General features: G+C 37.7%; 1 protein-coding gene across 1 annotated transcript in view; it reads right to left on the reverse strand.

Annotated features, from left to right (window-relative positions):
* LOC124164925 (arrestin homolog) overlaps nt 1-26,906 on the reverse strand; it is a 420,717-nt gene that overhangs the window by 63,009 nt on the left and 330,802 nt on the right. Inside the window, exon 3 of the mRNA XM_046542156.1 lies at nt 3,402-3,467. Coding sequence (XP_046398112.1) covers nt 3,402-3,467 — 66 coding nt within the window. The remainder of the gene's footprint in view (nt 1-3,401; nt 3,468-26,906) is intronic.

Genomic DNA, 26,906 nt, shown 5'->3' on the forward strand with positions numbered 1-26,906 from the left:
ATAGGTCGAAGGGTAGGAGCCAGACGAAAGGTAGTCCACGTGATGGTGTCACGTGAAAAACACTGTTGGAATGGAAGTGGGAAACCCTACCAACTATCTCTTCCCTGAACACATGGAGTACAACCAAATGAGCCTCGGAATCTCATCGCCCGGGACCCGTCCGCAAAGGGCGGGTGTCGGGCACGGCAGCGAGGTCGGCAAGGTCCTCGGGGTCGTCAACATGCGAAATCCTTGCAGAGACTTATCATCATCAGCAGCAGCAGCAATGAAGAAGGAAGAAAAGAAGACCAAGAAGATGGAGAAGAAGAAGTCGGCTGTAAATGTAGGGACGTGGAATGTGAGGACTATGATGAGGGCGGGGAAATTAGAAAATATCAAAAGGGAAATGGATAAAGGGAGGATAGATATCTTAGGATTATGCGAGGTGAGGTGGAGGGATGGGGGGGACTATTGGAGTGATGGGTATAGGGTTATATATAGTGGAGGGGAAGAAAGCCAGCGAGGGGTAGCCTTAGTATTAAACGGGAAGATGGGTAAGCGTGTGGTAGGTATAGACCAGGTAAGCGATAGGATTCTGGTGGTAGAAATTGAGGCGCGGCCCACCAACCTTGTGGTGGTCCAAGTTTACATGCCCACTAGCAATCATAGGGAGGAAGAAGTAGATGAGGTGTATGAACAGATCGAGGAAATAATTAGAGACACACCGGGTAAGAAAAATCTGGTAGTGATGGGGGACTGGAACGCCTCAGTCGGGGAAGGCAGGGATGGAAACGAAATAGGAGATTTTGGCCTAGGAATACGGAACGACAGGGGAGAGAAAGCAGCAGAATTTTGTAGGAGAAACAAATTATTAATCACAAACACGTGGTTCAATCATCATAAAGGGCGAAGGTACACGTGGAAAAGTCCAGGGGATGCGAGGAGATATCAAATAGACTACATTATGGTAAGACAGAGGTTTAGGAACAGTGTGAAAAACTCGCGCAGCTTCCCTGCAGCGGATGCGGATTCGGACCACAATCTAGTGCTCATGAAATGCAACGTAAGATTCAAAAGACTTATGAAAGTTAGGAAGGCGAAGAAATGGAACGTAGAAGCCCTGAAGGGGAGTATGAGGAGAGAATATCAGGAACTAGTGGACATTAGTATACGGAAGATTGAAAGTACCAATACGGTAGAGGAAATATGGGATTATATGAAAACGGGAATAGTCAAAGCGGCGGAGAAGTCAATTGGTTACGTTGACAGTAGAAGGATAAAGAAGCCGTGGATAACGGAGGCAATGGTAAATGAAATGGAGGAGAGGAGGAAGTGGAAGAACGTGGACACAGAACAGGGCAAAATAATGTATAGGGAATTGAATAATCGATTACGACGTGAAACTAAGAGGGCAAGGGATGCTTGGTGGAAAAGACAGTGCGAGGAAATGGAAAAGTTCCAGAAGGATGGAGAAGTAGGCGCGTTGTACGCCAAAGTTAAGTCGCTATCGGGCGGCAAAAGAGGACAAGCCATGTCTAAAATTAAGGCTAAAGATGGGAGGATGCTAACCGAGCGAGAAGAGGTACAGGGTAGGTGGAAGGAATACGTGGAGGACCTGTATGATGGAACGAACAGACCAGAGAGATTGACTCTAGAGGAGGAAAGTGCAGTGGAGGAGGATAATCTTGGGCCGGAGATATTAGATTCAGAAATAGAGAGAGCACTCCGTGATATGAAGGCTAGGAAAGCAGTAGGCGTGGACAACATCCCGTGTGAGCTTCTGAAGAATCTAGGGAAGGAAGGTAAGAAAAGGTTTTTCGAACTAGTGCGCAAGATCTATGAGGAGGGATGCTGGCCGGAGGATTTCGTGAAGACGGTTTTAATTCCGCTTCCGAAAAAGAAGAAAGCTGTGGAATGCGGAGATTATAGGACTATCAGCCTAATATCCCATGCAGCGAAAGTAGTGCTGAGGATATTGAACAGACGAATGGAGGCGAGGGCAAACGAGTATTTGGGCCAAGATCAGTTTGGTTTCAGAAGAGGGAAGTCAACTCGTGATGCAATAGCAATAATGAGGTCCCTCGTCGAGAGGAACCTAGAATATGACCAGGACGTATATGCGTGTTTCGTGGATTTTGAGAAAGCGTTTGATAGGGTGAACTGGTTAAAGTTAATGGATATTCTGAAGAGAATAGGTGTAGATTGGAGGGATAGACGACTGATCCGTAATCTGTATATGGCCCAGACTGCGAAAGTGAGGGTAGCTGACGGAGAATCTGGGTGGGCAAGCATTGGCCGAGGTGTGAGGCAAGGCTGTCCTCTATCGCCGCTGCTCTTTAACGTGTACGCTGAAGAGATGGTAAGGGAAGCGTGGGATGAGCTAGAAGCTGGGATAAAAGTGGGAGGAATGATGTTCAAATCAGTGAGATTCGCGGATGACCAGGCGTTGATCAGTCAGTCAGCAAGGGGGCTTCAGGCCCTAGTGGATGCGTTATACGAACGTTGCGAGGAGTATGGGATGAGGATTAATCACAAGAAAACTAAGGTAATGCGGTTTTGTAAAGCATCACGAGCGAGGAATGTGAGACTCAAGATAAAGGTGGGTGGTGAAAAACTTGAGCAGGTTGAGCAGTTCAACTATTTAGGCAGTACGTTAGAGGAAAACGGATGCAGTAGTAAGGACATCAGGAAGAGAATAGCATTAGCGAAGGAGGCGTTCATGAACAGGAAGGAGCTTCTGAAAGGATCGTTGTGTAAGAGTTTAAAGAAAAGGTTAGTGAAGAGTTTGATTTGGAGTGTAGCTCTCTACGGTGCGGAAACGTGGACACTGAGGAAAGAAGACGAGAGAAGAGTGGAGGCATTCGAGATGTGGGTATGGAGAAGAATGGAGAGGGTGAAATGGACGGAGAGGAAAAGGAACGACGAAGTGCTGGATATGGTTGGCGAGGAGAGGCAGCTTTTAGATGAGATACGTAGGAGACAGAAGGTTTGGATGGAGTTAGTGCTTAGCGGGGAGGGGATGTTGAAAATGGTGTTGGAGGGTAGAATGTTGGGGAAACGAGGGAGAGGAAGGAAAAGAATAGGATTTTTAGATAGATTGAAAGAGAGTAGGCCTTACAGTGAATTAAAGAAGGCAGTGCTGGAAGGAAAGGGAGGCTCCTAGATCACCTCTTTAGTACTCCATGGAAACCTACCTTCATCGGTAGAATACTAAAATAATAATAATAATAATAATAATGGCTTATTACTTTATGGTCGACGAAAATTTTTACGGCATCACGTTGCACTGTTGAAATACAATAGGTGGTCATCGATCATTTCTATCGGAACATGTCCCTGTGTGATGTCCCTGGAGTGTTTATATGATATTAAATTCTCATTTTTAAGAGGTCTAACATTTGAGTAAGTTAGGCATTACTTACCGCTGCGAGTTGACTGTCGGCTCCGGTCCACCAGTCTTGGAGCCTTCTCCAGAACTTGCGGAACTTCTGTGGAATGGAAAAAAAATCAATTTTACTGTGTTATATTTTTAGCTATGCTTAAATTTTGACTATTGTACCACATATATTATTCTACATCATCGCCTATAGATATTCCAATCTCCCTCATAAAAATCTCAAAAGATTAAAGGCTAAAGGTACGTAATCGTAGTTTAACCAGAAAAACTCGTTCCTGGAAGTTTTAGAATTAAATGTCAGTTATAAAAAAACTTTTTCACTCTCGTTTGAAGTAGGGTTTTTATTGCACAATATTTGTTAAAGAGGGCGAAACGAAAATACCAATCCTTTTTTAATATCTCATTAAACATTAAAAAAGAGCAGATAATCGCTGATAACCCTCAAAATTACATGGAAATAGTGTGGCAAGAAATGAAAATAATGAATTGTGCAGTACTTATTTAAGGATATTTTACACCCTCCGCTCGTCGTCCGACGGGTAGAAATTCATTTTATCTTCACTCGTTTAATGTATCAGAATCAGAATTTCTATAAAGTAATGTAAATTTATGTGCGTGGTAGGGGATAAAAATTTTAAGTACGATTTTACCATGAAAAAACACTCTCCAATTTAAAATTAGTGTTTCATGGCATCAATTCTTCATATTGCAGTAAGTGGAGGGGGATGTTACCATCTAACACAAAATAAATAGAATTTTTTCACCTTAGAGATTATTGTTATCCATAAATACTCTTCTCCAATAGTATATAATTGCTGTTCCATTTATACTTCGTTGATCACTCGAATGAAGATAAATATGTAGCTGTAATTTAAATGTTTTATGTTCCTATTCCCTTCGTGTTTAACTCATAAAATAAATTTAATCTTTCTAATCATAATTACTTTGAATTTACGCCAATGGCTTGATACACCGACGGTTTCGCACTTAGACAAATTATTTGTACCTGTTTATTAATCGCACTCTCTATCTTTATTTCTAGTCATACTCCTATCAAAATAATTAAAGCGTTCTGTATTCATTGCTCAATTTCCTCTGAAATGATAGTTTTCGTCATTATGTGTACTAGTAATTGATATAGCTAACGTTTCTGTCGTAACCTAATATTTTTCTGCACTATTCCTTGCTGCGCATAATGGGATGTCCTATGTGTAGAGGCACCAAATTTTCGCGAATATCAGTTGCAAGTGCAATTTATTCCAACAATGTTTGTGTCCATAGTAGTTACAAAACGTAAAAATATGTCTACATAGTATAAGTAACATTGTTGGCTATATCAAGATCATGTTAACATAAGTCGTTTGGTTTGTGTGAAACGGATTTGTACTGCATTATTTTCGATTCTCTGGAATATGGTCTAAAAATATGCAGTTTATCTCAACAGGCCTACTCACTAGATAGAGAAAAGAGTGAAAAATTGCATTTTATTGTGTGCTTTTTCCAAATATTTTAAAACTACTACTACTAAGTTCATAAGATTTATCGCCGTAGTTGTGCTATGCTTTTATATGATGAAACAGATGATTTTATAATAGATAGTAATGGTTAATTATATTATCACAAACTTCAGTTAAACGACTTATTTTAACATAGTGAAATAGCTAACACGGAATATTATACCACTATGTAGACATAGTTTTTACGTTTTATGAGAAGTAAGGACAGGAATAATGTTGAAATTAACTGTACTTAAATTACTATTCGCGAAAATATGTAGTAATTAAAAAAATAATGATAGATAATAATTTTAGAATATGATGGAATAGCTCCTCCACGTCAGCTGAAATACTTCAATATATAACTATTTATCAAAGTCTCTACCTCCGTGCATCTAAGGTGTATCGCCATAGTAGTGCCAGGAGACCACAAACCAACCTAATACGATGACTCACGGGAGTGTGGCTTATTTATTCGCCCTAAGGCTCGAGTCATAGGTTTGGCTGTACCTAAACCTCGCGTGCCGATCCCTCGTTGAGTCCATGTCCCACCCACCACCTGTAACCACTCGTAACTCTTCGAAGGCTTGTTCATGGGTTCGATCAAGGAGGCAGGACCACTACTACGCGAATCAAAACAAATATATTTTGCTCATTTTCTTTTACTGGCGTTTCGTCTTCAATAATGACACCCATTATATGAAAAAATTGTATGTGAATTGCTAAAGGTATTACGCGCGCGTCATGCATGTTTCTTTATTTTGCAAAAAATTTCGGAGTAATTCGATGCTCGTTTTACATCAAGTGAACGAGTGAAAAGAGAAATGTTTGTAAACATTATCTTGCGTAATTGATTTCGGTTTTCCTCTGCTTAATGAGGAAAAAATTCAAGTTTCATCGGTCTCGATCGTATACATTTCAGTATTCAATGTTCTTCGGGTGTCCTGCGCTTAATATATGAGTGCGCGTCACCCTTGACATTTTGGAGACTTGCGGATCTTTGTCAAATGTTGACCTGTGCGTTGTACTTGTGAATGTAACTCTTACAAAATGTGCATCGTTTACTCCTTGTATTTTTAGGATGATGCATTTTTACAGTTATGTGAGCGGACTACTGTGCCATTTTCATGCTACTAATGTATCTTAAATTCAATTTCAAGTCCAAGTTATATGGAATATTAAAGAAATTATCACTTCTCGTATATTTTCCACCTCTTGTATTGGGGTCGTTCATATTTCTTGATTTTTAGCCATTAGTAATCGGTGGAAAATTCCACATCGTCTATAGCATTATTATTCTCCTGCACACTTCTTTTTCTTTGATCCAGTCGTGCACTCTAATTTTGACCCCAATATTGACTCGAGAGTGCACTTTTCCAAGTGTCTCGGTTGAAAAATTAGCTACCCCTTTCTGTATCATCTTTGGAGCCGGAATGCCTCGGAGACCTCAATTCCCTTCATCGTATCATTTTTCCCCTCTCAGACGGGACAAGAACTTTTCCTCCATTTATCAAACACTTTTGACGCATTAATCAGTCTCGGCACTCACAACCCTTCCGTCGCTCCACACTCTCTTCTTGGCGAAATTTCTGCTTTATAAATATTATGGAGATACGACGGCGGCTATTCAGCGTGATTATTCGTACGATCAATAATCCCCACGAAAGCATGCCGTTAAATAACCTCTTTTCTTGTATTTAGCCGAAGTCAACTACTCCATAGTAGTGCCTATCGCAAGTATGTACTTCCTTTCAATTTAATATAATGAAAAGTAAAATCGCAGTAATTCCTCATTAATTTATTAAAGTACGATCTAGGTTGAGAACTGGTAGATGATGACGTGCCACGTCGAAATTTGATATGACCCTTGAAAGCTCTTCTGTATATGAATGATCCTTATTTATTGTCTTAAATATGTCCCCAAAGAAATAATATGTTCACAGAGAAATGTGAATGAACTCTATTTTCGTCATTAAACCAAAAGCCTTCTGAGTCATACAGGTTACCAATAATTGTGATCGCGTGCCACGTCGAAACTTAGGTCTTACTTCAATAAATTTATGTGGAATTACTAGGTTATTTACTTTTCATTATGCTAACCCTTTAAAGGCCGATCAAACTTAACAACTGAATTTTATTACTTTTCCTGCACCCTATTTATTTCACAACTAATTATGAGATATTACGAAAGAAAACCCGAAATGCGTTTTGCGTTACATGCGTTTTCAAGCATGTTTGCAAAAGGGATTACGCCGCAAAATTTTGCGATCGCTTGAAAAATAAATATACACTTGACCAAAAAAAAACTAAGTTTAAAAATGTAATATACATCGCTCCACACTCATATATTGATATTTTGAATAAATGAGCATTTGTTACTGGAGAGCGAGTGTAGGGGAAAATATCGAAGAAACCGCATGCTCACCACAGAGGTGATGAAAATAACCAATTTTGAAAAGGTAAAATGAACGACCAAAGTATACACAAGTCATGCGATTCATTTTTTTAAAAAACTTCCATACTTTATTTATATAACGAAAGCTATAAAAGTAATCACAAATACGAATTATAATTTTCATTGATTGTTATAAATATGTTCCCACATTGGACTGTAAATAGTTAAATTGATTCCATGAAGTCACGCCCGAGGCAGCAAATTATTCCTTTCGAATTTTTAACGGCCCGACACATGAAATCAAAAGATTGACGTTATTTTTTTGGGTGGCAGTGGTATTTTGAATCCCGAAAATTTTATTATATCCAATATCTTCAATCTTGCGTTTTCTTCAGTGCTCCCATTACTTTTGCTGGAAATAATGTTTCGTCTTCGAGCATAATAGCTATAAAACTGAGGCATGGTAAAACTAATGCAATAATTCTCCCAAGAATTTTTCCTCCTCTCCTGCTTGGGCAAGCTTCGTATTTGTGAGCATTGCTCAAACCCTCTTTGGAAACGTTGGGGGCACCCGAAGAATTGACGCGGCGACATAGCCCAAAAGTTTTTAATCATAATACATTTTTGACATTCAACCTAAAGCCTACTTAGTCATACAGGTCACCAATAATTGTTATAAAATGTCGTAAGTAATATTGAAAACGTATATGGTTAATAAAAGTTTACATTTGGAGTATGACTTATAAATATTTTTTATATCTCTACTATGTGACCTTTTCTTCGCCCTAGCCACATATTTAAAAATGATTTAATACAAGGCCTTTTTATGTAAGTGTTTGAAAAGGTTTTCACTACCTCTCCTGCGGCATTAGTTTTAAAGAGTTATCGGAATATTCTATCGAAGACGTGTTCACATTTTCACTACACTGAGGCAATGTTGTTATCGGTCCATACTTTTCTCGTGAGTTAATTTCACGTAAAATTTCATCTTATTTGTCCAACCCAAATGATTTTATCCAACTTCCTGAAGTTCACGCTCGGAAAATGTTTCTAATTATTAGTTGGATGAGGAAAATGAACGTTTTAGATTGATTTCTTGATGTGACTAACGTAATGAAAAAACGAAAGTGGTATAAGGAAATCTTAGTTTGAAGGCTGATGACCTTTTGAAAACCCGTAAAAAATATGATAATTTTCATCAGAGACGAATATTCGCTTTGGCTCGGTATCGTGACTGTTTATACCACTAGGGTCGTAGGGAGATTTGAATCCTGATGGAGAAAATCGTTTTAGTGTATTTATTTCCTTTGTATATTCATAACAAATTGCATGATAAAACAAATGGTATGCATGTAAAATAAAACAAAAGTGAAGTCAAGTCATGACAAAAATAGGTTTATGAGATATTAATTCGTTTATTTTGTAGCACAATACTGTCTTCTGTACGTCAAATATCATGCCTTTTGACTCTGACTTGTGAGCTGAAATGTAGAATACTGAAAGCCTATCCTTTATTGTGTGGAGTTTAAAAGTGGGGAATAGAGGTAGTAGCATCAGAGTTTTACTGTCAAAGTTTTTCCGTATATATTGTCGCGAATGTTCTTTCATTTCCTTCGTTATTCGAGCAGAAAGTTCGAAACTTATTTATTCTCGTAAACTTTTAACAAATTATTATTTAGTTTTTTTGAAATGTTGTAGTATTAAAATAATGCGCTTGTTGTAAAGAAATATTTTCCTTTCTTCGTGTTCAATTCTTGAGTTAGAAAGATATTGCCTAGTTTTATTTTTAAAGTCTATTTTTTTGCGAAGCAACAGTACTTTGCATTGATATTGTAGCATTAGGTCTTCAATAAGAAATTAATTCCCCATGTGTCAATTAAATGTCGGATTTCCGTGTTTTGGTTTGAAATCAGTTGTTCTACTTTTAGCTACAGAAAATTATTTATTGATGACTGAAATTTGTAATCGCTGAAATGGCTAATCTATTTTGCATATACCAAAAATAATAATTTTAAGTTTATTCGGTATTATCTGTTGATAATTAAAAATTTAGACTGTCAGTTTCATTTCCGTACCTGAATTTTCCCTAGGCTGGTGGACAGCTGCTGAAGATAAAGAGTATATGGCGATATTTAGCTATTGAAAATAAATTATACTTCTGGCTCTGATTTGTATGTTCTTATTATCGAGTCCAAAATCTTTCCCTGATTGTGAATAAAGGATAACATTTTCTTAATAAAAGTAGCTTTAAAGCTGAAGTAAAATTGTATTTTTAGATTCTCACGCTTTTGTGAAAAGAAAAGTTCCAGTTGTTGCTGTTTTGCCCATTTTTATATTTTTGCACAGAATAAACGATTCGGTCCGTCATGCGCGAAATATAATCCGCGTTGCTAATACTTTTTATCCGATTTACTTTTGAGTGCGTTTTGATGTTATCGCATGGTGCTCATTTGATTTTATAGGGTATAGACTATCCGCGAGCCGTCCGCTGCGTAATACTCAGCGAAATTGTCGAGGTCTTTTTTACGTATGCTGAAATATTTCCTTCCCACCATATTCGCATCAGCCTTGCTCACTCATTCAGTGATGTGATGGAGAAAAATAAATTTCCTAGGGGAAGGAAATTTCTTATGTAGCGGAAATGCCGAATGATGAAATTTTTGTCGAAGCGGTATGATTTTATCTCCGATAATGGTTCCACTAGGTAAGCAATGAAGGGTGAAAAATATTCCGTGTTGATTTTTCTCTTGGATTTCATTTTCGCTAGGATGATGCAGCGTTAGAGTAATCAAATCAGAGAAATCCAGCCGGAAAAACATTTCGCTAAATAAAGTTTCTGGGTTGCTGTGGAGGGAGGGTTGGGATTATGAAAAACTTGCGTCAATAGGGATAAAAAAATAAGAATTGGGAAGTGATTTTGAGGCATGGAAAGCTGTAGTGAACCCATCGTATCCTTTTTAATTTTGTAAAAGGTGATTTCTTTTCATGATAGTTACATATATATGTACATTTTTTTAAGTATAGCCGCTACTCAAGCTTTATTTATTGGTAAGCTTGGTCACGATTGAAGCGAGTATTTGAGTCAACACGCTGAGGCTTTTGAGTTCCGGCGTTGGAATAATATAAAGAGAAAGAATAGTAATACATGCGTTGTCGCCGCGCCAATATTGGGTGATTCCAACAGTAGGATTGCCTAAACTTTTTCATTAGGGTGGGGAGCACCCGCGAAAACTTTAATGATTTAATGGCATATTCGTAACCATAATTGTTTGAACTATAAGCAAAGGAATGCTGCAAGAAAAACCATATTAGAAAATGGGGCTTAAAGGTATAGTTTGACAAATTATTCATTTGGAAATGTAAGCATTAAAATCGTCCTCAGTATTTAGGCCCAACGTACCCTATAAATGATATAATGCCTAAAGCCTGCGTCTGGTAGGAAGACGCCACCATTCCCGGAAGGCAGAGAAATATCAGGTTGCAAAACGCATGTGAATCCGTCGAGGAGCTCCCACCTCTAAATTTTGCCTTCCCACTCGAGATTAAACCCTTGCTTCCTATATGTGCGTTCATACTTGCTTCGTTGCCTTCACGCCGAGGTAGGGCCCACGAAGAGATTATCTTCTCTGCGAGGTTTTCGTTGTAGCGTGTTTGATACTGTGCTTTTTTTTGATGCCGTCTACTCCTTGATGAGGGTAAATTATTTTGCAAGTAATGATAGGAAATTATTATTTATTATTAAAATTTATACTTTTAAAGTCGGTGGTTTCATGCGATGCTTAATTGAATTTACTCATTTTGAATGAAAAATTAAACTTTGTTTTTCCGCAGAATATTTTTATTAGTAAACTAACACGGTTTTGGCAACCTGCATCAGGCCTGAGGCCTGGAGATGACGCAGAGCGTCGAAACAATGTTAGTGTACTAATAAAAATATTCTCTGGAAAAAAACAAAGTTTAATTTTTCTAATCCAGTGGAATTAAAAACTTTCTTTGCGTCTACATCTATTTTAAAATAAATAAGAAATTGCGTTTTTCTATGCAAAATTTATTAATAAACATTTGATAAATCACTTTAATATTGTATTTACTTAAATCTTACAAAAATATACACATTACTATGGGACTTAGATGAGCAATTGATGATCCCATTGAGAAATAATATTTAACTGACCTCCAGTGTAGCCTCAGTAATGTTATGCAGCATAGCATACAGTAGCTTAACTTTAAAGATCGAGCGAAGCTGTCTTTTATTTTCACAAACACGTTATCTATAGAATAAAGAAATGCCAATTTGCCGCTTTGTTGAAAATCTTTCTTTCATAATGTCATTACGATTCATATATTGCTGTCGGGTAGTAATTTCTTCGCTAGCTGAATTTTCCATGCAATGCAAGTCCCCAAGCATAGACGAAGCATCTTTATTACGGTGCTGCATTAATATAAGGGAATGTCCTACTGTCGTGAACCAATTAGTGGTTGATCTTATTCACTAAGTAGCAGGGTGATATTTATTGTCTCGAATGTGTTTTTCGAATAGCGAAATTACGAATTCCACATCGGTATTTTTCAAAAGAATGTACGGTTTATTCGATTTTTTATTGCGTGCTATTAATTATTTTTTAAATATTATTTGTTTCCTTTAATCGAAAATCTATAATATATGCAGGAAGTATGGGGAAAAATTGTCTGTAATGAATTAGCTGTACGTTCATGTGTTTACTTGCAGTATTGTCACTACCTTGGAATAAAAATCCATGAATATTGGATTGCAGTTCTATATAAGGTGGTTAGCCCCTGCGCATAGAAATATCGAATCATCGCGCGTTTCCTTCAGCTTTGGTGAAACCATTCCACTGAAATATTCTCTTTTGACGCTGTAGCAAGTATTCATGATTTTCGCAGTCGTTTTACGATAATAGGTATTCCGTGTCTCACTGCGGCGTTAAGACACACGAGATGAGTGTTCATTCTTCTTTGCGTTGTCAGATTAATGCTGCCTTCGTATGAGCTCGCTCATCCAACTTCGCAGAACTTCCTCCATCTCGGTAGGGTGTGAAATATGAGATTTCGCGCCGTGAATTAACTTGTTAATTCATGACTGCAGGGTTTGCGTCGTCTAGTGTCTAAGCTGAAAAGTAGGTAGTTGTTTCAATGTTTCCATCTATAAATAGAATATCGATCCTAGTAGAAGTACTTGATTTATCCATCTTTCCTCAATCGTGATATAACCAAGTTTTTAGGGACTCCAAGCATGAACTCAGTAGGCTATCAGCACCTAACGCGTTTTTTATTCGCATCAGACTTTGAAATACACTTTTTAGGGATATATAGTTTGTAGCCTAACGGACGCTAAATGTATAACTTTCCGCAAAAATTTTTAAAAAGTTTGACTCATTTTTTCTTGAATGGTTTCATTCAGTCTTGTCCTGTTCAAGTCCAAGCTTCGTCATTCATTAGAATTTTATCTTAGACGTACGAGTATTCTACATTATAGCATGGTCCTTAGTGTTTGTTTGTTCGTTGCCCTCATTTTCTTTCGGTGTACACACCAGATAAAGAGTGAAAAAAAATCTGTTGTTAAAGATTTCATCGAAGCGTCCTTTAAATGGATTTAACTAATAATGACATTTAATCATGTGTTTACCCGCCCTATCATCTATCATTTCTGGGTATGCCGTATATGTCGTTTTTATGTTTTCATTTTATCGCACGTGATTTCTATGACGATTTCCTTTTACATTGTTTATTCACTCGTATCCAGTGTCCTCACTGAATTATTGCTAGTGATCAATTATCTCTCACATGTCTTTTCACTGTCCTCTTTTCCTCCTTAGTGTATGACTGACATTTAGAATGTCCCAAAAAATATGTGGAGAATTGGCCAGCCATGTCGGCTGGAACAATAAGGCATCGCACTTGTTTGACCAGTCCTCATATTGCCTAAGTGTGGGAATTCGGAAATTCCTTTTCACATATCCCGTCAGTCGTAACTTCTATCATCCTGGTCTCTCTTTGTCCGGGAAAAGGTCTTTGAGAGGCATATTGTCACCCGCTTGTTGACTGAAAGTCATGAGAAATTTCCGGCGGCGGAGAACTACTCGACTTACCTTCCGATTGTGAAGATGGAATGCGGATATCAGGGAACTTTGACCCTTTTGCTTCTATACTATAGATTTCCCTTCCCCGCTTTGGTAGTATTTGCCTTTTCACCTGTTTTTTTCCTTCATGTATAGGAAGAGAGCTATGAATATGACTGACATCCAGTGATTACATACGTTCTCTTGTGTTTTAAGGCATTTTATGATTTGGATTTTAAAGCTTTCTCTATCTTTTCAAAATTTTGATAAGATGTGATTTTCAAAAAAGATAATGTATGTATATGGCCGATCGAAGAGACCGGACAAAAATGAAGAATTAAAAAACACAGAAACACTTATCAAAAGAGACACACAAAAACTAGCAGACGCTTCTACGGGATGACCCGCTATCTTCGGTGCCGAAGGTGAACTTATTATAATATATCCGACATATTTTGTTATCTTCTGACATCGTCTTGTAACTTGCTCTCTCGTAATCTTCGGTATCTCTTCAATCAAATGCATGAGGTCCGGAGATGAAGGACCGATTTGTATAGATCGTTCTCATTTATAAGTTCGAGAGGACGCACGTGTTGCTTTTTCCCCGGAGAGTATCGCTAACCACGGTCATTCCTTGATTGTGTCGTATGCCAAAGAGTCATTTATCCCCGTGCTCTTTACCCTCACTTCAAATCCAATGGACCGAACTTTTCCTTCGGCATAATCTAGGTTTGCGTTTTCTGTTTCCATAAAAGAAATCGCCACGAACTCAGAGCGACCCTATGGAAGGGATTTTATTTCTTTAGCAGCCTCGGGACAATTGGAAATAATTTTAGTTCAAGAATTTTTGTGAATTTTTCTTAGAATTCAAGAATTGTTCTGAAAGTTATGACGTATTATCATAATTTATCATTATCAAGTTAAATTTATTGGGCGGATATATTATAGGTAATTTTAAGTGCAAATTACGTCCTTTTAAAGGGAAAGTTAGTTGTTTTGGATTCGGAGAAATCATTTTTTGTTGATTTTGTAGTAGTTCTTAGCTTTTTACATATACTAATACGATCACAGAAACTTTTGGAGGTTTATTGCATATTTATCGTATTTTTTTAATTCTTACATTTTTCTATAACAGTGATTTCGTAGTTTCATTGAGTTATTCAACTTTGCGGCCGTGGCTTATATTTCCCTAATCGTGCTTCCACACTTTTTAGCAATTTTGAAAAGCCTTTCCAGTTACGCTCGATGCATTATTTCCTATTTTCTTTATAATATACTAAGAATTATTTCAATGACTATGCCTCAAACCAATGCCTGTAATATTTATGTTCATATTGCCTTGCGATTTTTTCAATTTAAACGTTCTCCAGTCTATTCTGCTATTTATAGGATTCGTAGCATAAGCGACGGAATCTGGATGTCAAATCACGTAAGCCCATATGTGGGTCCCACAGTCGAGCTCAAACGAAGTCGGTATCATTTATTCTCATTGCGATAGAATCGGCATTACTAAAAATTGTTTGACTCTACTGCTGTTTACTGAGAGGATACAAGATCCCTCGAGGAAGGTCAAGAGTAATAATTTTTCGGGGCAGGTTAATTAGGACAGAGGGAGGAAGCACATAGGGAAATGTAAGGAACTGGCTTGAGAAAACGATAAACGGAGGGCTATATAGTACCTATTTAGGGTCGTAGTGATATGAATGTTGCTCACTTGCCCATGGCGTAAGCTCTGCTTATCTACTAATTAACATCTGCTCTTGTGTGTATCTCTCCATGTCTCTATAGAGTCCATGATTTTACACCCCATTTTATTCGCGTGTAAATCTTCTCGAATGGCAAGCGAGTTAGGATTTCTCTGAATAATCAACGCCTCAGTCTTCACTGTAACCCTTGTCAAGTTAAGCCGCGGCTCCGACCCGATCTCCTTTAGGTCGTTCCCCGAGGCAGTTCCGTCTGTTTTTCCTATTTCCCCGCTCTGATATTAATCCTTGTGTCCCTCATGCCTTAGCCCCCCTCCTAGATCTTTCTCTTCCTTGCCGCCAGCGCTGGCCCGCCTGCAACAGCTGCTAATTAATATTCGGGTTACATTCCGCTCGCTCAGAAGACGTGAGATGAGCCGCTACCTTCATTTTGTCCGCCCCGCAGCACTTATCTGATTGTCCCTCTCCACCGCTCTTCAGTATCCAAGGCGTCATTTCCATACCTGCTGTTCCCCGTTCCTTCCCTCTGGCTGAGTTCCTCACCTCTCCTCTCCACGTTAATATGTCTCAAGTGTGTTACTGATGCTCCCTTTTTTTATTTATGGCCATGTAATTTTTAAAGTCACTGAATCAGGTTTTGCCTTCGTGTAAAATGAACGGCATTTCAACAGTATTGTAAACTATAAACGATTTTAATTTTTCCTGGTGATAAATATGCAGGAATTTTTCTTGGGCTCTACACCAGGTTAATGTAGTCGTATTGGCCGACGTTTCGGAAAACGACTTGTCTTCCATTCTCTACGCGTGTTACTGTCTGAATGTCCAATTAACAAGTTAGGTTAGGGATATTGCGAAGCGAGTGTGTGGTAGTGAACTATTAAATTCATTGGACATTCAGACCCGCGCCTTGAGAATGAAAGACAAGTCGTTTCCCGAAACGTCGTCCAATACGACTGAATTAACCTGATTTATACCTGAAGAATTCCTGGGTGTCATATCTCCTTTGATTTAATTGATATCTCCTTCTTCAAATATCTTCACAGGGCTTCTTTGAGTGAAACATAGAAGTATAGGTCATCATCATTTCTGGTCAACAATCCTAAGATTTGTTTGATGCAACTCTCCACTTAATTCTCCTATCAGCTAATCTTTTCACACCTACGTATTTCTTCTTTTTCACATCCTTCTTAACCTGTTATATATATTTCCATTCGAGGTCTTCCTTTTCCATTCTTGCCATCTACTTGTCCCTGGGTGATTGTCTTCATTAGGTCTTAATTTCTCAAGATGTAGCCTAGGAGATTATTCCTTCTTCTTTTCAAGGCTTTCATGAGGCTTCTCTTCTCTCGTACTCTTCGTAGGACTTCCTCATTATTTACTCGGTCGATCCATTTGATCCTCATCATGGGGATCGGATTGATGTGGTGGCTAGAGCGTTGGCTTCCCACCCGGTGGGCTCGGGTTCAAATCCCGGCAGCGGCAGAGAATTTTCAGAGACTACCCGATCCCTGCTTGAATGTTGTGTGGAGGACATTTCAAGCGCAACACTCCGTCCGTCGGATGGGACGTTAAGCCGTGGTCTCCTTGGCGCCTTTCGTTAAGAGCAGGCTAATGCCGACGCCGGGTTTCTCTCCACCCTTCGTTACCTACCCTTCCCTCATGGCTCAAATTACCTCAGTTGTCGATCGCCTCCTCCAAATACCATACCTATCCTCATCATTCTTCTATAGTACCTCGAGGGCCTCTATCCTTGATTTCTCCACGGCTGTCATTTACCATGCCTCCCTTTCGGAGAGAAGCATACTCTAAATGTAAGTTCTGACAAACTGTTTCCTCCTACATTTAAACTTCCCGGTAGGTACCCCTGTGGAAAATAATTGGTGTTGGGGTGGTCACCTTTAAGGTTGGGAGATAATTAATTGACATGTGCAGTCTAAGTGGAAAATTTTGTATAATTCAAATTTTTAGAATCAAAGACGTTGTGTCATAGTCGTGTGACCAGCACAATGCATACTGTGGGGAAAACATCAGAAATTAAACAAATACGTTTAAATACCTTTAGGAAATGAAGTTTCACTTGCACTGCATAAAAACAGGCCATTAACATGCATGAGGCATTAATATATGCATTTTGCGTATTTGGGATGTATATTTACAAATGTACTCTTCATCATTTAATTTTTTTAGTATAAACTTGATTAAAATTCTCTAAGAACCAAATTTAGGGATATTGCGAAGTGAACGATTAAAGAAATTGGCTGAGAAATAGCGATAGGGCCTCCAAAAAGGAATGAAAAATTCCTGTGTTTAGGAACTGAGTCCAGTAATAGATTGTTTTTGTATACTCAGTGGATCCGAGTTTACATAATTACCATATTTTGTGACTTGTTGCTAAAAGTAGCAGAAGTGTTAATGTCCTTGCAATTACTTTGTTTTACTTTCGGTTAGTGGTTATTTCTATCCAACTCCATATACGTCCATTCATATTGTCTTACTACTTATATGTCATTAGAGTGCTTCCATGTCGACAGGAATGTTGTTTGGGTTGTCTTTACTCCTTTCGATGCTGCTATATGTTGATAAATATTGGGTTAGAAATATTAATTTTATTTACAAACCTCAAAGGCTACAGAACCATCGGTTATTAATGGTGTTTGAAAAAAAAGCCTTCATTTATAATGAGCAATAAATAACACTTAATTTTTATGCGCCATTGGCATATAAGTATTTAAGCCCTGATAATTATTTTCAAAGTTCCATTTTCGCGTCAACTTCTTAAAGAATTAAATTTAGCTGCATATTAAAATTGGTAGCCGTATTCATTTTCTCGGCTATCTTTGTAATGATCGTTGCCTTCCCGGAAATGAAAGAAATTCCTTGCAATGATAGGCTAATTTGTTCACCATCCTTTTGCATGTTTTGAATCGAGTTAGGCAACTGGCGTCCTTTTTGATAAAGGTTCATGCTCAAGGTCTTAAAACGTGTTCTAAAATTACGAAACCAAGGCTAATCCAAGCTGATCAACGTCTTCCAGCGGGATCCGACTTACATCTCGAAGAAGCGACGATGTGAAATATCTTTAAAGCAGGAATCCGTGTGCTGGAATAAATTTTCTCCTGAACCTAAGTAGGCAGTGAGGTGGAAGGCGTTAAAATGTTGCTTATAATCATCAACAGTAGCTATCTCCTGAGGGGCTTGACTTTGCTCCTGACTCAGTTCTCCAGTCAACTAACCTTTTTACACTTAAATATTTTGTTTTGCTTTTCATCCTTCATCACGTTCTAGACACATCACATTCTAGGCCTTCCCTTCAACTTGTCCTTTTAAAGTTGGTTTCATCGTACCAACTTGTCTCATGATGAGGCCGATTTTGTTGTCCCGTCTTTTTCCCACGGATACCGAAGAAAATCTCTCATACCGTTCTTGACTCTTCTATATTACCTACATGATCCATCCATCTGATTATCATCATTCTTTAGTGACAGCATATTTCGAATTATTCCAATCTTGATCACCCTCCTGTCATCATCGCCCACCACAACTTTTACCTTAAATTGTTTCTTGGTAAATTCTTTTATTCTTGTGTTGCTTCTTTCTCTCTGAAACCTTTCAAGAATTTCCGTGGTAAGTTTCAGCTTTCTGACTCATAGAAACCAATTTTTTTACTTAAGGCCAATTTTTTTAGAATTCAAACCCCAATATTAATGGTTCTTAGTATCCATTGTGACTTTTATTAGATTCATTTATATCACCTTTTTTTCTTTGATGGATTAATTATATATTACATTACTATCTGATTTTCTCAATGCTTAGGCTTTTAAAAGAGATTCTATCATGCACAACTGATCGAAATCTCCCTTTTTATGTGCCACCGGTGGTTTCCCATAAGCTCTGGCTTCGTGGCATTTTTTCATAAAAAATTTTTTCGGATGCGTGCATATTTATCCCTATCTTCGGATCCTTTTCCTTTCTCCGTTCTCTTTGTCCTTCATAATGAAATTCCTTATCGAAATCTTGTCCATCCTTCGGAACCCTCTCTCTTTTTCTTGTCTTTTCGGTATAGTTTATAAGCTCTTTGGTCATCTTTAGCCCTTCCCACAGCTGGTCATTTATTTATTTGAAATATACTATCTCAATTTAAGAGCGAATATTCTTGATTTCAACTTTTGAGTTTGATGAACTTAGAAAACATTCCTCTGCCGCAGTTCAAAGGAATTAGATATTATATTACTTATTACGCTTCAGCTTTTTATGCTGTGAAATTTGATTTTGATTGAAATTTGAGTTCCGCTATTAAATAATTCTTTGTTCAAATGTTCCTGAACGACGATTAATTTGACGTTTAAGAAATTTAAGGTGATCTTCACTACTTTAGGTGTTCTAGTTATTTTTCTTCGTAAAAATTATTACAAACAAATTACTTGTTCGGAAAATTGATTTTCTTATCTCTTTGTGTTCCTTCGATACTGTGGTACTTCTTATGGTTGCTAATTGGCATATTTAATTTAAGAAAGAATATGATACAAAACTCGTGCAGTTAGCGTATGTAGCGTAGTGTAGGAAAGATAACGAAATGTAGTATTTGAAAGTTATCGACACAACGGAAACCTTACTCACCGAAAATGTATCTTGAGTTAAAAAATTAAGAGGTGCTTGATGCAGCTGATTCCCACAGTTGATAATTATAATATAAAATCTTTTACAGTGGTCTTAAATAATTATAGTTTGTTTTTGATAAATGCCGGTAGAATTGAAGCATTTTTCCTTTTCCCTAGCTCACTTGGCTTAGATTTTAACCTATAAATCAGCTAATTATTTGATTTTGGTACTGAAAATAATAAGGAAGCACTTTACTTTAGTCATATTATTAATTTATTGTTTTCTTTATTTTTGCATATAAATGAAAGAAATGATGAATTGCTGATCTCACATATGAGGCACTGTGTGAATCAAATGCGGAAAATGACACGACGATAAATGGGTACCGCCCGATCACCCCCTAACAAACCTGCATTTATTGTGAGGTCTTGTGTATTCACGATTTTAATATCTAGCGATACATGCATTAGTTACATCTGCTATAAACGTATTAGAATCGAGAATTTTTTTCCTTTGGCATGTCAAATTTCTGGCTCAGGAATTCCTGAAATGGTAGTAGCCGTCTGGAAATGTTTATCTTGCCCACCCTTGTTTTCCTTTCATTCCAGCTGGAGCATATGTAAAGACTCGATCTTCAGTTAACTCAAAGCGCCGCTGTGGCTTGTATTTTTGGATATCGAGAAGTCTTAGATATACATTGGGGGAAAATATACACCAAGTGAAATTCGTATCGTTCATCCTTTTCTTTCTTTATTATTGATCCGTTGCAAACGGCTGTGCGCAGTAGATAGCCCTCACTAAACTTTCGTCGTAAGACTTTTATTTAGTTTTCATCTTCTCTAGGCTTCATTCGCTTTAGGTGTAGCTCTAAATAATTCAGTGGCGGGAATTGGGACGCATATTTTTCCTAACCAAATTGTAAGAAAAAATATTTCGACGGTTGATCCGTTTAGCATGGAAATCGTGAAAGATGCTACTACGTAGTGATGAATACTATTTAGCTCGGTAAGGATTTACTAGTGATTGAAATATCGATATGTGTTATAAGAGTCGAGAGCAGCATGTGGTCTCGTTCTATGAGAAGTTCTCACAGTAACTTAGCTATGCGTAGAATTGGTACTGGATAAAGAAGGGTTCAAGACTCAGTAAATTTGGGGAATTGCTTTACATACAATGCTCATTTGCGGCTTCAGTTACTGTTCTCTGAGAAGTGCACCACCACGAGGTACGCTTGTTTTAGTAGCTTACTCTTCCATTTCTAATTCAATGGAAAAAATTGTGACGGTTACGGTGAAGTAGTACGTATCTTGCTCCTAAGCACGCTGATAAGAAAGGCGATCTCGTAATATTGCACGAATGCTCAAAAAAAAAATTCAGAGATATAGTCTGTTTATTTCAGCAATATTTGTAGTAGTAGTGGAAAATGATTTAATCATACTTTTCTCGTGAGCTATTGACGAAGCGTAGTTAAATGCAAAATTTCACCAAATAAAACTAATTTTAAAATAATAAAATTTATAAAATATGTTAGTAATGACAAAATGAGGTAAACAAGGTATATCACAGTATATGTTAACTATTTATATGAATCCTCATCATTCTTTGAGTGCCAGATATTGCTTCTCCGAAATATCGCACGAACCACAGAGTAGATAGTCGAGCTAATTATCGATACAAATTTTAGGAGAACCATATGGAATGCCATTCTCTTTTTTGCGCAAAGGGCTTTAATTTTCATGTGGACGAATGAGGAAGGGAAAACGATATGAGATAGTTTCACTGATTTTTTTCTTGAATATCCCGCACGTTTACTCCAATAGGAAATGTAACACAATTGGAAAGGAAACACAATAGCAATCGGTTTGAGAATACGGTATATTCTATGTGCGAAAACCGCTTAATTAGTTACTCCCATTGAAGAAATTATTTATGACTACATAACTTTAATTTACTCATACATTACGACACTTTGTAACCTGTGGTGAAACTGGAATCAGTTATCTGATTTCGTTTAATTATGAACGCTGAAAGCCAGGCTAAAAATTTAATGCACCCATCACCTCGTTATTAAAATCCTCCTGGGTGTGAGATAACTTATTTAATAAATTTTTGGCTCTGGCGATTGGATATTACAAATATTTGGATAGTCTCGTATTATTTATTGCATTATGACTGTCGGACTTTTCTGCCGTTTGGGCGACTTGCAAGGCACTTATTCCAGTCATAAACATCGTTTAATTTAATAATGCTCGCCAAAAATCCTAAACTAAAAAAGCGGACTTTATAACGCTTCTTTTATTGATGAAAATAGCCGACGGGCAATATTGCTCTACTCGTTCTTGTGTATCTTTCTCGATATTAATTAAATAGTGAGAAGTTTAATTTATACTTCAACTGTGTGAATTTTTTTGCCTTAAGGCGTTTCCGGGAAGTATTTTCATCATTTCCTTTGCTGCTTTCTCTACAGTCTCAAGGGAAGGACCGGGGTTGAAGTTTGAAATGGGTGAAAGAAAGGATGAGTGAATGTTGGAAGGGGTGGAGGTGAGAGAGCGTAATAAAAGTGTACGTGCATTAACGCCTCTTTTGCCTCTTAGGGAGAGGTCAACAGACATAAGAGACAAAAGGGCTTAGTGGCAGAAGCGGAAAGTATGATGAGAAAACTCTGGCAAATATTGACGCATTTCAGTCCTCGAAAATGAGTGACCTGCAAACGGTTGCCTAGTAAGCCTCGTATGTTTAAAAACGAGGATTTCTAACCAAAACCATTGGAGTTTCCTGTAAGATACTCAAGTTTCTTTCCCACTGGGCTAACACCACTTTCCCTGGCGTTTCCTATAGTGGAGATAGTGATACGAATGGAAATCATGACGCTCTTATTTAAAAAATTCATATTGACGTTATTTGATAATCTTCATTATTTTATAACAGTTATTATTATTTTACTCCCGGATAATGCTATTTAATCATACTCTCATTTATTTTCTTCCAATTCCACCGGCGCTTTCTGTAAACTTCGAAGGGTTGCCCGGTTTTACGGTAAATCCGAAAAACCGGTGAACCGATTTTTCCATTGAAAAGTTTCGTCGCATCGGTAACGTCCTAAAAGATGTCAGTTCAGTGTTTCGAACGCTACAGTGTTCATATTCATCAAAATTTTCATTTTGTATCGCATGTAGTTTTCTTTTTCCACTTTCAGTGCTGGTAAACTATAATTGGGTAATAGTTTCCCCTGAGAATATTTCTCGCAAAAACTCATTCTTAAATGATAATCCTTGAGCGTGTCGATGGAAATGAATATGAAAACTTTAACAGTTGTATCACCAAGACTAATTACGTAAATTAAATTTATAATTTTAGCGAGTAAAAACGACTCAAAATTTTTTTTCAGTACAATGCCTTTTTTCGTGTCAGCGATAATTTGGGCCGGCGGTAATAAGCGATAATCACGGCCATTACCCTGTGAAAATTCTAATTCAAATTACTTACCAAGTATTGTGTGTCCGAAAATTTCTCTTTAGATTGAATTTTCCTCGGAACATTTCCACTAATAGGTTTACAAAATGATTGGTCAGTAGAAAAAAAACCTTTTAATGATAAAATCCTGTCTATGAGAATATAACTATGACTAAGTATACGTAAATTATATGTGTTATTTTAAGAGGGTAAAAACGACTCAAAATTAGTTTCCAGAGCAATGCTTGCTTTTTTGTAAGCGATAATTGGGTCACAGGCCTCACCCTGTGGAAAACCAAACGCAAATTACTTAAAAAGCTTCGTTTGTCAGACATTTTCACTTTAGAATTGAATTTTGCTTGTAAACATGCCAGTAATAGGTTCAGAAAAAATAGATCAGTTGAAAAAAATTTCAATGAAAAAAGCCTTTCGACTAGAATAAAGCTATGACTAGTTACACTTGAATTAAAATTTCTTATTTAAGGAGGTAAAAAGGACTCAAAATTAGTCTCCAGATAATGCTCTCTTTTGTGCCAGAGATAATTGGATCACGGACCACTCCCTGTAGAAAACGAAAATCGAAACGAAATCGTTTGTCCGAAATTCTCTCTTTATGATTGAATTTTGCTCAGCACCTTGTCATTTATTGGTTCAGAAAAAAATATATCTGCACAAAAAAACCGGTTCAGTAGAAAAAATGGATCGGTCAACTGAACCGGAGCAACAGAGTCGAAAGTGCTTATTTTCAAAACCGTGAACCGGTTCAGTACATCCTGAACTGCACGGCCGCAAGCCTAGTGGAAGTGAAACAGTGTTTTACATCGCGGATTTAAAATCTAGTGAAGTACTCTTCTAGTGAAGTACTCTTCTAATGAAGTAAAATCGTCAGCTATGATGGTGGTTAATTGCCGTAACCTCCTGCATGCTGAAAAGGTATTCATTTAATATTTTCATCCGAGAAAATTTGAGTGTGATACGCTTAACTTATTCCTTATAATAGCCTATGTTACGTCTTTCTAAATAATTAGTTTATATTCTCATGCTCGTATATAAGGATAGAAATTAAAAAGGCATGAACGAATTTTTAATTTTTCTTTAATTCTTTATTGCTTCATAGTCGTGAAATGGTTGTAAACCTCTTATTAATGGAAAAATTTAGCATACCGCGTGGGGTAATTTTAGTTTGACTTAAGTTTTTTTCCAATTCTAATCCTGACGATGAAAATTTGTTGGCTTTACCAGGTAATTATTACCTTTTAAATTACTTCTTGTTCGTCCCCTTTTATGGAACTAACCATTATGTCTTGCAAAAATTATTTTAAAGACTGCCTTTTCCTACCTTGCTTTGAAGGTAGCAAACAAAGCCTTTGTAACCTACCTGATTGCCTTGTGAACCAAAGGCCCAATAAGAGAGTTCGTTAAGGCATGAGCCGAACGTCTTTTTTTGTTCTGCTGGGGGCTAGAAACAAAAGGCCGGGACTTTGCTCTGCTTTGGAAAAAAACCCGTTTGCAGTTACACAAAGGCGGCTGCGAAAGATTTTTCTCCGACAGTTTGGAAGGCCGCGTAACGTCGAGAGCTCTTTGTTGTAACCTGTGGATGAGACTGTCTGGGAGTGTATGGAGTAATGAAAGGAGAGGAAAGGGTATTGCATTATCCTCCTGTGTGCTGTGACGCGATATGGGTGTATGGTTGATGGCGGCCATTCGGTTTCATTAGGAGCGGGATAATGGCGAGCTGAAACTGAAGCTTTCGAAAGTTATTTTGAATCGCGTCGTCCTGGGTCAACCAGTTTTTATATATTTATATTTATTTTATTTATTCTCATACCACCGAATTCTGCACATATTGGCTATTATACATCGGGGTGTTCAACAAATTTAACTATTACCATTGAGGAACAACCATGCCTTGGATAGGGGCAACCTACCCTCGCAGGACTCGAACCCACGACCTTCTATTTGACGAGGACTTTACGCTGCCGCCACCGAGGTCTGCAAGTTTGTTGGCTTTGATTACTTCCCTGTCGTCAGATAATTGAATCGTGGAACGCGGTGGTTATGTAATGATCCTTGGTATTTTGAATTTCCCGCAATCGTTACTTCTCTGAAATGTGCATTAAATAACACGAGAGCATCCTTAACCAGCCTACTCGACGGTGGAATGTCTTCGATGATTTTAAATTGCCATACCCACTCAGCCGCCGGCATCAACCCCCACCAAACCACCATCGATCGATCGAAGATACTCCATAAAGATGAAACTGATCGATAATAACCCTTCATGGGCCCTGCGGGTGTTTATTGTGTGGATAACAATCTAAATTTCTAGACTCGGTTCTCCGGTAGCGGCGTTCAGGATACAAAACACACCGGAGAGGATATTGATGATGTCATAGAATATCCAGCGAAGGGAGAGATAGTGGTTCCTAAAAGGTTCTCCCACCTTTTACCCCCCCCCCCCCTCGAAACGCCTCTCCGTAATTGGTTTTCATCTTTCCCTTTCTTCCTTGTTCGTCATCCCCATCTCACCGTACTTTCTTTCTTCTAACTCATCCCTCAGCGTTGGCATTCATTTTTTCCCCTCTCTCTTTCTCTTTCCTTCAATTCACTTCCATTCCCCGTTTTCGCGACAATGAGTTCATTTGTTTCTCGCGATGTCGTCGTCAAGCAGAGAGTTTGAGTGACGGGGCGAAGGACGAAGGATAAGATGGAGGGATAAGATGGGGTCTAAACTCCACTTTAGTCCGCAAGAGCTCCGCTTCAGTCTTAAGGGTTCGGGTGAAAGTGTTGGTCGGAACACACTCAGATTTACGAGCATACGTAAGAGCCGTTAGATTTGTATGTCGGGAAGTAACGGTAGATTATATAGTTATCACTCTGGGTTCATGCCCATTACGGTAAAAGCACCACTATTTTCAATGCTATATAATCATTCATTCATTGTACTACAATTCTTAGATCGATGTACTGGAACCCTTCATTTCTTCCTATCCTAATGTAATTCCTTTTGTTTACTGATATTATTCTTCTTTTTTCCTACTGCATCCGTCTCTAGCACTTATCTCTTGTGCTTCCTCGGGGGACTTAACCTTCATTTCTTCCCACTATTACGTTTCTTACGTAATAATTGTCTCTTATCTTATTGTAATTGCTGTCAGGTTAAATACAACTTAAGTCAAGTCTTTTATATGACCTGTCCATTTGCTGTTTCGCATCCATCGCTATCACGGGGTCCTTTTATGACAAATTATTCATTAATTTTTCTTAATATTCATGCGCTCTATAAGCGGTTTCTTAAGTGTCTTCAAGGTCATTTGTACTTAAGGTTGCGTAAAAAGTAAGGTAATGTTGGAAATGTAATCTTTGATAATAATATGCGGCCATTAATTTAAATTGCCGGTAAAGTTTTATTTTTTTACGGAAATATAGCGTAAAAATCAGGGAGAGCGTTTATATTTTATTTCTATTTGAAATTCCCTAGTTCCGCGTCAGTTCTTATGATACATCAAATTTTAGACAAATGGATGTTGATTGCTTTCGTGTGAATCGGTAATGGTACTTTGTAGTACTATATTATTTGATGGAGGAAAATTCAAGTGGCTGGATGCATCACAATTCCCTTCCTAAACGTCATTCTGTTAATATCTTCTTAACTCAAGTTATAGAATTGTTAATAGTAAGAATCATCTTTTGTTTCAAATTTTCCTTTTTGCAGTAAGGTTGAAATATGCGGCAGGTTTTAAGTGTTGATATGACGTCATTGGCTGAATTTTATTTTATTTCCATTGTTATATCAGTGACGTC

The sequence above is a fragment of the Ischnura elegans genome, chromosome 9 (genome assembly GCF_921293095.1).
Source record: "Ischnura elegans chromosome 9, ioIscEleg1.1, whole genome shotgun sequence".
Classification (NCBI taxonomy): Eukaryota; Metazoa; Arthropoda; class Insecta; order Odonata; family Coenagrionidae; genus Ischnura; species Ischnura elegans.